General features: G+C 34.3%; 1 protein-coding gene across 2 annotated transcripts in view; it reads right to left on the reverse strand.

The window, feature by feature from the left end:
- LOC138699960 (transmembrane protein 8B) overlaps positions 1–17,103 on the reverse strand; it is a 97,249-nt gene that overhangs the window by 48,672 nt on the left and 31,474 nt on the right. Inside the window, exon 1 of one of the 2 annotated variants that reach the window (XM_069826196.1) lies at positions 11,428–11,562. The exons of the other annotated variant lie outside the window; for it this stretch is intronic. Within the exon in view, the coding sequence (XP_069682297.1) occupies positions 11,428–11,445 (18 nt within the window). The 5' untranslated portion in view covers positions 11,446–11,562. Of the gene's footprint in view, positions 1–11,427; positions 11,563–17,103 lie in introns of those variants that run through there. 2 annotated transcript variants of the gene reach the window in all.

Below are 17,103 nucleotides of genomic sequence, written 5' to 3' on the forward strand. Positions count from 1 at the left end.
TATAGTGAATCCTGACTTCGGTTATAGGTGAACCTAAAACTAAAACTTCCCCAAGAAAATGTAATTTCAAAATGGCCAAAATGGTAATTTAGGAAACCCCTTCTCCTATAAACTTCCAAGAAAATGTTCAGAACAAAATCTCAAACCTTTTACTCCTTAAGTGCACTGAAAAACAAAGGATTTGTTCAGCTTCCTTAACAGCTTTAAACATGTTAAAGAGAATAGTGTACGCAGTGAGGGATAAAGGAAGGATTGTAGTTTTGACTCCTTTAAAAAGAAGTTATTAGAAGAATATGAAGAAAAAGTGTTTTCTTTTGTAAAAGGGAGTAGAGTGATGACCAATGGGTAAATACAAGAAGGATTAGAGTATAATGGTCCTCAACCCTTCCTCCCGCATCTTTATAAAAGTGAACCGGGGGAAATTCCAAGGCCGAGTACACAGCGTACTTCTAGTGGGAAGAGGAGTGAAATAGGTTAGTCCCTACTACCTACATGGCCAGATTAGATTCAAGTTGCGAACTATGAACATCAGGATATAGAAGCGTAAATTGTTTACGTTGGAAGATAAAGCGAACATTAGTACTGATATTGAACGTGGTTTGTCCCAAACAGGCATTTATACTGTTTATATAGCAACGTCAGTAGTATAAAAACAGGCACTTCGGTTTTAGTGAACGAAATATGCTGGTCCCCAGAGGTTCACTATAACCGGAGTTGACTGTATTTTATATTGATAACAGAGGATTTTAATTTTGACAGACTTAGATAGCATATCACTATTCTGTAACAGTACAATAAATATAGATATCCTATCTATTTGTTACTAGACAGAGTAACACATAAAAAATTGGTGAAGGGAAAAGAGATTGGAAAATACAAGGCCGAGCGAGTGACATCCGCCTCTTTCTCACACATTAAGATGATGATGATGATGATATGATGATGATGATGATGATGATGATGATGATGATGATGATGATGAGGACGACGACGACGAGGATCACGATTATTTTATAGCAATGGAAGAAAGACTATCGTATACGTACTGAGAAAACATGGCCCTAACAATTTTTGTTCAAAACTGCAGTTTACTTCACATGGGTTTGAATCTATATCTCGATTCACTAGCCATTAACTTAGTGGTGTGTGTCACCAAAGTTTCTCTTACATATCAGAATCCACAAATAAGCAATGTCTTATAAGATTAATGAAAGCAGTTAGCAATGACGTAGTCCGTGCATTTTCACTCTGTTGATTGCAACAGTAAGGAAACGGTTCACTTATTGCCTTCGCTTTGCATAACCTCCACACAGCCATGGGAATCTGCGTATTTACAAACAGGAACCTGTTTCGTTGTACATTTTAGTGGCGTGACTTAATTTCTTAGTGATGAACCAAACTTTTCTTTGTACCCATTTCACGGTCTGAGCCCTTTTTGCAGGCTCTGTGCTCAACATTGTGAGGAAACACACAAGTACTAAGCATATGCAAGTGTTACAAATAATTTTTTTTAACATGGAAGGCTTCTGTGATTACCACTGAGGAAAAATAGTAGCATAAATTGCAGAATTGCTCCTTATGGGAGTCGCGTCGATGCCATTTGTAATGCATTCGTAAGTTAAGAAATTATTGTTTATTTCATTGGCCCGGGTTATGCTTCTATGCTTGATCAAAATGAAATGCGTTACATATGATTATTGTATTGGAAGATCCATCATCATTTGTTTATATATTTTATGGGTTATTGATCGGAAGTGAATTCCTTTGCCAATGACTCTGCGCACAACATATACCAACACACAACAAAGTAAGAAACGACTACCGGTACTTGAAAGTACGTATCGCACAGAGTAAATAATGGGAGTCTTACTTACTTACTTACAAATGGCTTTTAAGGAACTCGCAGGTTTATTGCCACCCTCACATAAGCCCACCATCGGTCCCTGTCCTGTGCAAGATTATCCACTCTCTATCATCATAACCCACCTCCCTTAAATCCATTTTAAATTAATATTATCCTCCCATCTACGTCTCCATTTCCCCAAAGGTCTTATTCCTTCCGGTCTCCCAACTAACACTCTATATGCATTTCTGGATTCGCCCATACGCGCTACATGCCCTGCCCATCTCAAACGTCTGGATTTAATATTCCTAATTATGCCAGGTGAAGAATACAATGCGTGCAGTTCTGCGTTGTGTAACTTTCTCCATTCTCCTGTAACTTCATCCCTCTTAGCCCGAAATATTTTCCTAAGAACCTTATTCTCAAACACCCTTAATCTATGTTCCTTTCTCAAAGTGAGAGTTCAAGTTTCACAACCGTACAGAACAACCGGTAATATATCTGTTTTTTAAATTCTCACTTCCAGATATTTTGACAGCAGACTAGATGACAAAATCTTCTCAACCGAATAATAACACGCATTTCCCATATTTATTTTGCGTTTAATTTCCACCCGAGTGTCATTTACATTTGTTACTGTTGCTCCAAGATATTTGAATTTTTCAACCTCTTCGAAGGATAAATCTGCAATTTTTATGTTTCCATTTCGTACAATATTCTGGTCACGAGACATTATCATATACTTTGTCTTTTCGGGATTTACTGCCAAACCTATCGCTTTTCTTGCTTGAAGTAAATTTTCCGTGTTTTCCCTAATCGTTTGTGGATTTTTCCCTAACATATTCACGTCATCCGCATAGACAAGAAGCTTATTTAACCCGTTCAATTCCAAACCCTGTCTGTTATCATGAACTTACCTAATGGCATATTCTAGAGCAAAGTTAAAAAGTAAAGGTGATAGTGCATCTTCTTGCTTTAGCTCGCAGTGAATTGAAAAAGCATCAGATAGAAACTGACCTATACGGACTCTGATGTAAGTTTCACTGACACACATTTTAATTAATCGAAATAGTTAATAATGAAAGTCTATTACTACTAATTTATGCAAAATATATATTCTCATGACTTCTTCAAAATTTATCTGCATAGCCTACGGACTAAGTCCGTAGAAAAAACTTTGGCCAATTTTTAACTCCGGACTAGAGAACTTCCTTATGTATGAGTAGGCTAATCGTGGAAATCATTAGTGCACTTAATCTTACTTATTCTTGCCTTATTACTCAACTTTAACCCTTTATCGACTTACAAACCAATGCAATGTTGAAAAGTTTGTCTTAGAACGAACACTAGACTTTCTCAAATTGCGGGCTGCGCTGACTATGTGATCACCACACTGTTGACAAGTACAAGACCGGTCCAGAGGAAGGCATATAAATTTAATCTGACCACTACCTACGCCGGGAAATGTACCACTGGACACTTGGATGGGAAGTGCACACGCTATCCAAAGAGCCAAGACGCTTAAAATAGAATAATCTTTATTTCTGTGCTACAAATAATTTTCATGCTCTTTTTCAGCATGTCACACATAATACAAAATATTATGATTTATGCAAATTATTGAAAGTTAAACATCAGTATAGTCGTGTTGCGACATTTTATCCCAGACATCTGGTATATTTAGTTAAAATCATCTAAACTAACAGTTATTTATTTATAAAACTACCTTACTATGGACTAAAAGTCAAACATCATAACCATCATCATCAAATTCTTCTTTATACAGGGTGTCAGACTCAAGCCGTTCATAAATTGTTTAGACATCACGCACAACACGACTAGGGGTGGACACACAATACTTTTCGTCGTTGAAATTCTCTTTGAAACGTTAATTCATGCGTCTGAGTAAAGAAACAAACATTTGTAATACGCGGATCTCTCGAGGATAGTTCATGGCTCTTAGCTGGAGTGATGTGTTCGTATGAATGTTTCGACTGCCTAAGAGGGTTCGATACTCGGTGCTTCCTTTCGTACTTTTTAATTTAGGCCTATAACTTCGATTCCAGGTGATTCTAGAATATTCTAATTAATACTACTTTAAAGTAGAAATATGTAATCCATCGTACGATCGTGTGAACCAGAATATTTTACAGCAATCGCTATAAACGCTCAAACTCTACAGGTATTTACGGTTCGAATAACTGAAGGTCGTAACAGCAAAATTTAAATATATCGAGAGAAGAATTAAGGAAACTACATCGACATCGTCCAACACCATGCGGGTTGTTATCGATCTGGTATGTCTTAGACCATAATGGTCTAGCATATTCTGTATCCAATTTTTTTTCTTGGTCTTCCCAGGTTTTGACGTTCTCATGAGTTTCACTAGGTGTGATATATTAAAAAATATTGAAATAAATTAATAAACTGTGTTAAAATTTTGCACTGTCTGTTCTTTAAAGATACGTTGTTTATACTGAATGAAGCAAACTAAATAAATTAATTTGAAGGATGTTATAGGAACTATAAGGAGAGCAAATGACTCGGTAAAACATTATCCAAAACTGGAATACACGTTGGAAAAGAGAAAGAAAATAAATAATTAACATAATATTATCATACGAAGGGTAAAACTCGTAACATTCACGTGATGTCAGTGAACATCATACCCACACCTGGTTCCGCCTATGCAAATAGGTATGAACTGCTTAAGTCAGACACTCTGTACAGAAATTAGGCACTTGTTCCTGGTACCTTCTCAAAGAATTATAGCCAGCATCTTGGTTTTGACGCTTAAAGCTTTCAATGCCTTGGCTTAGTGTAAGTCTTTTCTGATAATATTACTGTGGTACTGTTTATTTAAGACTTTTTAAATTTACTTCTGTATTCTATTATTATTATTATTGCATTTAATGAGGAATGTTTAGTTTCTTTCCGATATTTCTCTTTCTTTGCAATAGCCTACTTCATTTTCACTGCATGGATTAGTTTATATCATTTATTGTTAACGTAAATATAACAAAGCAGGAATGACCATCACTTCATAAAACTTCAATAGGGTATCCGGCTTTAAAAATGTTTTAATAAATTTTGCCACGTACAATATATTTAGGAACCAGGAAATTATTTCTTCTAATTCAAACTTACATTGCATCCTAAATATTTAAAATATTAATTTACTCCATTATCCTGTTATTTAAAATTGTCTTACATTTTATTGGCTCTTTTCCACAAACGTTTTTGATTTTATTTTCTGAATAGATATAAATTGTAGCCATTAACCACTTTTCAAGATAAAATAATAGTTTTTATAATATGTCTTTCTATTCTGACAATAGAATATAGTCTGAAATTATAGGCCAATATCTACATTTTATTACATAATCTAAATACACAATAAATTAAAGTTGGAAATGTTGAGGAGCCTTGTCGAACTCTTTTATTGCCACAAATTTTACATTATATCTTAATTTTTATGTTACAGCCTTCATGTAGGTCTATGTCTGTAAGTACTTTAATTATGTGTAACAGTATCTCTCTTCTGTTCAAAATTTTCTATCAATGTATATACAGTAGAACATCTATTACCCGTGGTACTGAAGGGGATGGGTCGAAAAAATAGGATAATCCGTACCATAAGAATGTCGTGAATTTAGTGAATAATACACTTCGGTAATTTTCTCCACGACCTTATATTTAACATCCTAGGTAGTGGATCAGAAGTTCACTAATTTAAGTCAACAACGGATTTTAAGGGGTAAGGAAACTCCTTGTAATGGCTATGTGTGGAAAGATATGAATAGTGGAGGTCCCATATTGTAGATTTACATAGTTTCTACACACCAATGTCATATTCTGATACGAGATGAGCCACAGTTCCTCTTGCTCCAAGCCATTAAATTATTTACACTTTTTATACCTAGCACAATAAGATTTCTTTTGACACCCATAGAAGACATTTCATATAGAAGTTACACAGTACGACAATTCGAACAGTAGACCATACTTACAAGGGAAAAGGCTTGTAATAACACTCTCTGGAAAAAATAGTGGCAATACAATGTACAGCACTTAATATATTTCTGCAGCAAAAAAAAAAAAAAAATGTGAGAGAAAGACAGATGGTTAATCCACCAGTCTGTTAATAGGGTGACGGATAATTGGGATTCTACTGTACCTAAATTTAAATTGAAACGTATATGGATATCAGTATGCATCCGGGAAATTCTTGTGTACATGTCAGTATACTTATTTCAGTTTTATATTATGTACAGTATTAAAACAGATCGTCCACCACTGCTTCGGCATGTGGGCGTGAGGCCTGCAGCCGGCTGGTCGGTCTTGGCCCTACATGGGCTGTAGCGTCATGAATTTACTTTACTTTTTACAATATTAAAATTGTAGGCCTACTATTGTGATTTCTTTAGGTCTATTTCAAACAATCCACATTCGTTCTTTCGAAGGCATTATAGAAAATTATAATTGACCTTATATCTTAAGTAGGGTAAAAGTTGGTAATATTGTGATACGAGTAATATTGTGATAGTTCTTTTTGAGAATCTATTACATTTTTCTGAGAGAGAGGAAGATCGGTTTTTTGCGTCAACGTATTAAGGGAATGTACGTGGACAAGTTGCTGCACTATACCGGTCTTTCTCTCGCTCAGTAAAATTGTAATAAATTCTCAAAAAGAGCTATCACAATATTACTCGTATCACATTACCAGCCTTTACCCTACTTATAATACCCTTCCATTTTTTATGTCACATATGACACGTTCCGTAAGAGAAGGGCGAACTCGCCAAATGTACCTATAGAGATAATCGATGTTCAAAGTATTTTACCTGTAAACGAGATAAGGGCGAATTCGCCAAGGACACGTCTGTAAATAATGATAATTATTTTGTACCCTGAAAAACGAATACCTTTATTGAAAATTGCAATTAAATGTCCAATTTAATATTCCAACTTAATAGTGATCATAGATGATATGAATTGATCAATATTATTCGAATAATTTGAAAACAGTATATTAGAAAATAGCAAAGGGCGTAGAATGAACTGAATAGTGGCAGACATTAATAATGAAAATAATAATAATAATAATAATAATAATAATAATTAATAATAACAATAATAATAATAATATAATAATAATAATAAGAAGAAGACGAAGAACACTTAATCGCACTGTGATATGACATTTTCAAAGTGTCTGAAATTATTAATAAACAAAAAATAAGTAGATCCCTGTCATGTTATTACCCTTGCTATCAAAAGTGGTCTCACTTGTTCTGGGAATAGAGGTGCTAATAATCCATTACATCACCTTAATGAAGATGTTCCTCTGAGTCGGTCACTGCTAATTTTCGTACTAATGTACGATTTACCTTTGTTCCTTTCAATCTTAGCGTGTACGTTTTTCCATTTTTCGACATGCTTCTGACGTTTCCTACAATAACCAGATATACCTGGTTGATTATCACTGTCACTATTACTCATAATAAGCTATTACAATGTCCATAAATACACGTAATACGGTTGTACTCGTCTGTGTGGTTACAACACTGAGACAATTAATGGCGCGCGTCTTCAGGCAGAGTGGCGTATTCGCCCTTCTCGTACGTAGTAATATTAATATTATGAAAGCCAACGGTGTAGCTCAGTCGGCTAAGGGTTTCCTCCGAGATTTTCCCCAATCGTAAGACAAATATCAGGTAATCTATGGCGAATCCTCGGCCTCATCTCTCCAAATACCATCTCGCTATCACCAATTTCATCGACGTTAAATAGCCTCGTAGTTGATACAGCGCCATTAAATAACCAACTAAAAAACATTATGAACCTGTCACAGGTTACGCAGTTTCTCCAACCTTACAAACAATGATAATTTCGATGTAGTAAGGGCAAACCCGCCTACGTCTGTCAGGTTTATGTTGCAGATATGTCTTAAATATTCGTAGGAATAAAAAACACAAAATTCGACCCTTGGCGGGCTCGCCCTTCTCTTACGGAACGTCTCATATGTATAAATAAATAATAGTAAAACCTGTATTCTCCGGAATCTCTAATAGAGCATAACAATGAAGAGAGACATGTGAATGTTTTTGCACTGATATCTTTCTTCAATTAGCATGCCGTAACTAACTGTGCTTACGTGATGTGTGACTCATTTCCCTGAAGTATCAAATCAGTAAGCTGTTTCAAAAGTGTGTACGCAATATACTCGTTGACGCAGGTATTATTCGTAGATCCAAAGTCGTCACATAAATTTAACGTGATCTTCTAATCGTCCTCGGAACTCTAATGGTTACAATGCTTCCTCTACATTCGCGCAAGGCGAATTCATACATGGCCGAGTATGATTCTTAGATAGCATAAACATAATTAGCATGACTTTCCTTCCAAAGGAAGTGAGTCTGTGGTTCAGTGTCACTGACAACAGGAAAATTTGCTAACATTTTTCTTTGACAATATGTAAATATGAGTTTTATGGTTATAGAGTAGGATGGAGTGAATCTATACATGAAATTGTTTTTGATCTCTTTTCCAAATGTAATAGTTGCAAAAATCTGTATGTTCACTTAACTTAGGAATGTGAAAAACATGGAGTTTCTATATTTAATTTTTGAGGTGCCCCAAGAGTTTTGAAGTTTCTTAAAATTATAATTGTTTTTTTGCTCTTTGTATATTTGTTCTATTATTTTGTTTTTCATTACATAGCTAATGAATTGCTGTAAAATCACATATTAAACTTTATTTGGAAAACTCTAAATTGAGATTGCAGTGTACAGTATTTTTGAGGGGATCCAATGGAACAAAATATACAGTATTTTACGTAAAATATAACAAAAATTCCATTTCAGCCCATTAATTTTGTTTAGTTAGAATTTATTCTTGTTTTCTTTTTCAGTTCTTTCTGAGTGGTAACTAAATCAACAGGTCCAATTTTATTATCCTTCTTTCTGTTCTTTGCTCTAGTAAAACATTCTTTCTTGTTTTGGAACACGGCGGTCTTTATCATAATTAGGTCTATAGTATTAATGTTTTTTTTTTTTTTGCATTTGCAACTGCATATATCAAATAGTTTCTTTGCTTCTTCTTTGAATTTTGCAATGTTGTCATTTTAGTTGTCGTCACTATGTCATTTCTTACAAGGCTTCATTAAGTTTGTGTATTGATCATGGTAAGCACGAATCAGTTTAATATTCTTGTATGACTGATTTTCGGAATTTATACCTTCACCTGGATTTCCTTAGTTTTGATAGCGACTCTTTCTTAAATCTCTCCAACAGTGGATTCTTTTGATTTGAAGTCAGATTTTAATTCATTTTTGACGCATAGATAATATTTCATTACGTTATGATAGGTAGGTAATTGTGATGGGTTCAGCCCCTCTGGCATTGCGAAAACAGGGTAGGTCAGATTTCTTGTATTAATAAGAGATATTCTGATTTAAATACCTTGCAACATAAGAAAAATGAATTTCCATTAATTTTGTTATATTAATTATATCATACGTAAGAGTTTCGTAATTATTCCCAATTTTCTCATAAATTGAGATTTTTGTGACACTTCAAGATGAAACAACAGGGGACCAAAAATATGCCGAGTCTTTTAACATGTATTTTTTTAACATGTTTCTGATATCTTGTTCAGATTAAATCACTGAAGAATATTCTCTCGCTAAAAAATCTGAACCTCAAAATTTTGTGAAAATTTAAAGATATGATGCTCTGTATATATTAATCTAGAGAAAATATATTTTACATTGTTCTTTATGATACCACCCTACACTTTTCATTGGTATTACATTTTGATTCCATAAACATCATATTTTCACTCCACCCTATTGTAGAGTCTTGATAATATTATTCGTGCCGTAATGCCAACTCACACCTTATCTACAAATGTCTTGACAGGAGGAAAACTGTTGTGTGAAAGAACAAAAATGGACGCCATAACAATAACTATACAAATTACAACACGTTAATCTCACGGTTTCTCAGAAAAAAATTAATAATCTCCCACTAATAGACTTCCGCTTTGGTGTTTCTCCACCTCACAAATTAAATTTCACACAGCATGATATTCAGTGATACAACAGGTATTACTTTTAAAACAATCAAACCGAGCCTGGAATTCTAAAGTTCCATAAGGAATTGATGATGACTCAGACATAAACTTATCGATTACTGTTCCTAAAAGAAAGATAACGATTTCAGATATGCAAAATCATCACCAAAGAACGTCATCGGAATACAAACTGTCATTTATTTATCATTTTACATTTTATTGACTTATCTTTCTTTATATATCGTTATTATACAAATCATTCATATGTCAGAAATTTTAATTTTGACAAGTTATTATGTTTTAATTCGTTTATGATTTTGTAATGATCCACGCAGAAGTCGACTTACCGATTTCCAGGACTGCATTCCTACCTGAACGTGACTACACATTTGAATTAATTCAATTTGCAATATAATGGATTTTATTCGTTTTATGTATTTCTACTGATTACACAGGGCCTAAACTCTTAATTTTGTTACATTTTTGTAGATTATGAAATTTCCTTTGAATTATTGACAAAGTCTCGAAAAATATTGTTATATTGCAGCCTGATCAATGCAGAAAAAAAATTATGATAAGCGTTTAAAACTATCAATAATAAATCAACTTCCAATGAGAGTAAAGGATAAAGATATACTGCATAATACGTAATACATAATCCAGTATTATCGTTTTTATTTCAATACAACCCCTTAGGAGGCGCCAGACGTCGCTGACGATGACGCCAAACATAGATTAGACAGAGTTTTGAAAAAGATAATAAGAAATTTTAAAATAATTTTATGGAAATGAGCAAAAGAAATGAATTTGTTCAATTTGTTTGATATTCCACGACAGACATAACTCAATCCAGCACAGGACACATCATTTAAATCACGAACTAGCCTGGGAAATTCAGGACGTCTGGCAACCCTGGTAATAAATAATAAAGTGATACAGATAATATTTCTATATTGTCAACGAAGAATTTTTATTTTTTTATTTTTGGTAATATGATAGTGTGGAGAATTTCATTACTGGGGTGGAAACACTGCAAGACGAATTATTACACCTCATGATAGCCCAGAATATGACTAACAAAGTTAAATTTTGACATGGAGGACAAATGGCCAAGAATATTTACCCTGGGGCCCTCTGTTTTATTTTCCTTTCGGATTAACATAGGGTTGGACTCTCAAATCCAGTATATAATGGCAAACAGGAAACCTCTGACATGAGAGAACAACAAAGGATAAATTTTATTGTCTCTAAATCAGTTTTCATTGAATACTGATACCTATATTTTTTAAACTATATTATTTCTGCTGTTCCTTTATTACAAAAATGAATATCACGCTAATTCTAAACATTTTCTGCAGTGTAAAACTTCGTAAAATAAACAACCGATTGTGTGATACATCAAATGAGAGAAACTGCGCAGTCTTGCACTGTAAAAATCTGACTGTCACGCTGAGTATTGAAGCAGTATTAAGAATTTATTACTATAGAAAGTGTATAAAGTATCTTACCACAGAAGCATGACACATTCAGGTGTGATAACTTCGTTTTGTATTCACTAGTTTACGACACCAACCGAGTCGCATGAGCACACATACTGCAGGAAGATACCGCGACTAGCGAAAGTGTTGTCAGCTGGAAACTGGCCGACCTTGAATTGACTGCGTGGTGGGAGGACGCAGGCCGGCCGCTTGAATTTCCCTTGCCAGATCATTTTCATAGAAATTGCCCGCGATGTACTGCCAACTGCCTCTTTCATTATTATAGTGATTAGAGAACTTTGATACGGACTTACAGAGCTCATTCTTGAGGCAGTTTTTAACAGAAATAATTTAAGTGAACACGAGTCAAATTCCAAACAAGTACTCTATAATAATAATAATAATAATAATAATAATAATAATAATAATAATAATAATAATAATAATTCTTTATTTATACTGGCAGAGTTAAAGCCATAGGGCCTTCTCTTACACTCTACACTCTACAATAAGAATCTTTAAAAAATTGTTGGTGTGTGCACCGACGGAACTGACTGAAAACCTTCTATATTTAGAACGTAATTGAGTCATTGTACATGGATAGGAGTAGCGATGCTCAACCTACGAGTTCCGTCCAGCTGAGCCCTATTCCACAAATGTATGGTGTAGTACACTACAAATTACTTACAACTTACTTACAAATGGCTTTTAAGCAACCCATAGGTTCATTGCCGTCCTCACATAAGCCCGCCATCGGTCCCTATTCTGTGCAACATTAATCCTGTCTCTATCATCATATACCACCTCCTTCAAATCCATTTTAATATTATCCTCCCATCTACGTTTCGGCCTCCCCAAAGATCTTTTTCCCTCCAGCCTCCCAACTAACACTCTATATGCATTTCCGGATTCGCCCATACGTGCTACCTGCCCATCTCAAACGTCTGGATTTAATGTTCCTAATTATGTCAGGTGAAGAATACAGTGCTATAAGTTCTCCGTTGTGTAATTTTCTCCATTCTCCTGTAACTTCATCCCACTTAGCCTCAAATATTTTCCTAAGAACCTTATTCTCAAACACCCTTAATCCCTGTTCCTCTCTCAAAGTGTGAGTCCAAGTTTGACAACCATAAACAACCGCCAATATAATTATTTTATAAATTCTAACTTTCAGATTTTTTGACAGCAGACTAGGTGACAAAAGCTCCTCAACCGAATAATAAAACGCATTTCCCATATTTACTCTTCGTTTAATTTTCTTCCGAGTGTCATTTATATTTGTTACTGTTGCTCCAAGATATTTGAATTTTTCAACCTCTTCGAAGGATAAAGCTCCAATTTTTATATTTCCATTTCGTACAATATTCTCGTCACGAGACATAATCATATACGTTGTCTTTTCGGGATTTACTTCCAAACCTATCGCTTTACTTGCTTGAAGTAAAATTTCCGTATTTTCCCTAATCGTTTGTGGATTTTCTTCTAACATATTCACACTACAAATTACAACTGAAATTTGGAGTTATACCGGTATCTTTGTGTTCCACAAAATTATGTATAATATCAAAGAAAATGTTACAAGTGATGTCATAGTAGTGATTATGTATATAACGCTGCTTTTATCAATACTTTACGCTATTATTTATGTATAAACGCAGTGATTTTCATTATCATCTCTATCACTTTCACTGTACCATATATTTAATAAATTATGTATTGATAGAATAGTAATAAAATTGTTTGTACATACCCTGATATTAAAAATATCAGTTTCCTTCGGCTCGCAGAGAAAACTGTTTAATCGTAGGCCTACATATGGACTAATACCTTCGTGGAATATATCAGTGGTAATTTCATTTGTAATTTGTAAGTATGGGGTACTAAGTACAATATTGTACATCAAACTTTTGAGGAACACAATCGTTATAATTTGTACAAATTACAGGCAAATTTAGTTATAATGTAGTCATTAAAATATATAGCTGCCGCATAAGGCGGCATACCGGTCCTGAGAAAATGACACTGTACTTGTCCGCAGTCGCGTTACGCGTTCTTGTCTATTCTACTATTCTATTTTCAAGACGGGATTCTATTTTCAAAGAAAAGCGACTTCTTTTGGGCTTTTCACTCACGAGATTTAAGTCCTCATGATTTCTTTTTATGGAGATATTCAAAGGTCAATGTTCACGCGCAGAAGTCTAGAATTGTCTGTAAGCTGAAGAAGAACGTGAAGAACTTCATTGACTCTATATCTGACGACGCTTCCATGACGATACGTCCACAGCAGTACGTCCAAGAGACAATTTGTCCACTATCTCACGTCCACAGCTATTTTTCCCAAGAAAACTAGTCCAGCAAACATTTCGTCCACCAAAAAATTTGTACATTAATATTTCGGTCAAGAATTGGTGTGTCTATAATTTTTATCCCAATTTTTCTTTGTCCACCAGTTTGTGTCAATTAGTATTTTGTCCTGGAATATTTTGTTCATTTTTGGGTAACAAGTATTTCAAATATGCAATTTAAAGGAGAAGGGTTGCTATTAAAATGTATTTAATTATTTTGTAGCATAATAATGTTCATTTCTATGGAAATACCTTTGTAGTTCATAGCTTCAATATTAAATTTTGAAGTAAGCCCTAAGTGAAAATATTTAAAATGGCTTATATGATAACAACTGTAAGAGGGCAGAACATGCTAGTCCACAACAATTATACTACCACTTTCATTATTATTATTATTATTATTATCATTATTATTATTATTATCATTATTATTATCATTATTATTATTATCATTATTATTATTATTATTATTATTATTATTATTATTATTATTATTATAGCAGTGGTAGTGGCATAGTAATAATAGTGTATTAATTTTAAACCATTAATGCAAATGGACAATCAGGAATTTTGGACGCAGTGTACTGGACGAGACAATAAAATGGACAACTTAATAAAGAGAACAAAGTTAATTGTAGGACATAATAAAATGTGGACCAAACTTTCAGAGGACAAAATAGCACAATGGATATTTAAACTGTGGACGAAATAATAATGGACATAAAACACCAGAGGACGAAAAAATATAGTGGACAGAATATCAAAGGAACGTACGAAACGGTGGATGAAATATCTGTGGACACTGCATCTGGGAACGCTGACGACGTGTGTCAGAGAGTTATCGACATTTTTAAAGAACGTTTAAATCATCGTATTGCCATTCGCGGTGATAATTATGGAAAAGTTATTCATTGTGCATGAATCTCCCATATCCTGTATTTAAACATATGCAGTAATAATCGGAATATATAAAATTAATTTAAGGTTATTAAAATCATTCATATTTTACTGGCGTTCTTGGTAGTAATAAAATTCGCAAAACGTGTTTACAGTATTTTAAATTAAGTTTGAACTGTCCCCTGCATTAGCATTAAAAGCCAGAATTTCTGTATTTTAGAAATAAAAAAGTACTCCTTGCAATAAGTGGAATAAAGTTCAAAGTTCAGGGGGTTTGCTCGTTTGCCTATTCTTCTGGGGATACCCTTGGGCGTGGATTTTTCCCAACTGAAAAGCATATGTCAGATAAGCACATGGCGAATCTCGACTCATCTCGTCAAATACCATCTCGCTATCCACAATTCCATCTAAGCTAAATAGCCTGGTAGTTGATACAGCATCGTTAAATAATCGACCAAAAAACTCCAGGCTAATGCAGGTATTTTTGATAAACTGGGCCCAAACTGGAAAAAAATGACCAAAATGGAACATAAATATTTCCGGTGCCCTCTATCATAAATAGGATTCTCCCGGAAGAAACCAACATACAAATTTTATCGTCCTCTGATATTCCTAGTCTCGAAGGTTTTGAACTCCCGAAACTCGGATTCCACGTTAACATACTAGTAACCGTGATACCACCAACGACGACTCAGAATGATGAAATCGGACATCATATTACGTATTAGAGATCGGGAAAGATACAAAAAGTAATAATAATTACATTGTTTTTAAAATAAAGGATGCTTACGTAACAGCTATCCGTCATTTTCTTCATTCCCTGACTTGTAGACAACAGGTCACGATAGCTATTATTACTCCGATTAAAAACACACGCCGGATCCATTCTACCACAAGAAATGACAATTAATAGCTTAAATAAGATGTAATGAACTGACACACAATAGAGAATTAGAAAATTAAAGGCTATTTTATATAAAATGATTTCATTCATCGACTTCTTTAAGTTTCCTCGGAACTTCGTCAAACTCCAAATAAGATACATGCTTTTATTCTGTGTTGCTGTAATTGTAAACGTTCTTGTTTTTCTTGAATGAACGCCGACTACCTACCACTTTTACATCAAAAGAAACAACGATTGTACCGGTACATTTAAGAATATAAAGTTTTCTTAGACTATAAGCTTCGAAAAGCCCTAAACGTAGCGGATTGTTTAAAGGCTACAATGTCACCAGACAATCGGTACTCGGTTAGAATAGAGATACTAGTCCTATATGCTAGCCACATTTTTACTAGTTCCTGAGGAACCCAAGAGCCTTAGAGCGACCAGAAGGATGGATCAATGGAGTTGATTTTTTACTCTATCGGGAATCGAACCCGTGACCTTTCGAATTGAAGTGCGACACCTTAATCATGCCACTATTTTGTGCTTCCAATTTAAGAATCTTCTATTAATTTATTACTGTGACCACCACATTAATTAAGGTACGGATCCTAAGCTTTGCTGTAACATAACTTACCCCAAACTGAATAGGTTTTTGATATTAGTAATTAAGAAATGCATTTGCTCCAATATGTGGCGTACCGGAAATTTCGCCCCTCCCCTCGGCGGACATCTGCTCTAAGACTCATCCAAAATTAACCATATCAACCCTATTTTATATTATGCAGACCAACGTCAATTTCAAAATGCAATAGAGAATACAAGAACACAGGAAATGCATTTAAAAATGCGTGATTCCTCCCGGTTTGCGGATGTTGCGGAGAATATGTGGACACTGTTGATTTTATTACATAAAAGTAGTTATCAGCCTACAGAATTTAGCAGCGTTTACTTTATCTTACACTCTGCATGGGCGCTTGAAAGAAATTCTACAACGAATCAAATTAAACTCTTAAATAGTAAGAGTAGAAAATTTCTATTAAATTATTTTTTTTTGTTTACCTGTTCAGTCCAAAAGTAGGATGGAGTGTTAAATGTTGGTCTTCACAGTGCGAACATAACCTATAGCGCACTATCAGAAACCCGAGGCAAAATGTAAACACGTACATATTTAAATTTCTTTTACACACACACACACATCTAAATTCTCCGCCTTCTCTCATTATTAAAGTTCTAGTTTGTTTCATATGTATATGCCATTTCTTCCGAAAGATCATATAAAACAATAACGCAAATAGAAAAACAGAGACCTATTGAAATTGCTTCCGAAAGATCATATAAAACAACAATTGGAATAGAAAAACAAAGACCTGTAGAAATGCAATGCTTCCTTGATACCACGCAAGCATGTTAAGCAGCACACACTGAAATTACAACAAGTTTGCAATTTCAATCGTGCATGCCTTTTTTTTTTTTTTTTAATTTATTGAGTATGCCCTAACGAGTATAACTCATATGTAGGGGCTATACAAGAACACATACATATGTTATACAATGTAATTGAAAACGTCATGAACTAAA

Source organism: Periplaneta americana, chromosome 5 (genome assembly GCF_040183065.1).
Source record: "Periplaneta americana isolate PAMFEO1 chromosome 5, P.americana_PAMFEO1_priV1, whole genome shotgun sequence".
NCBI lineage: Eukaryota > Metazoa > Arthropoda > Insecta > Blattodea > Blattidae > Periplaneta > Periplaneta americana.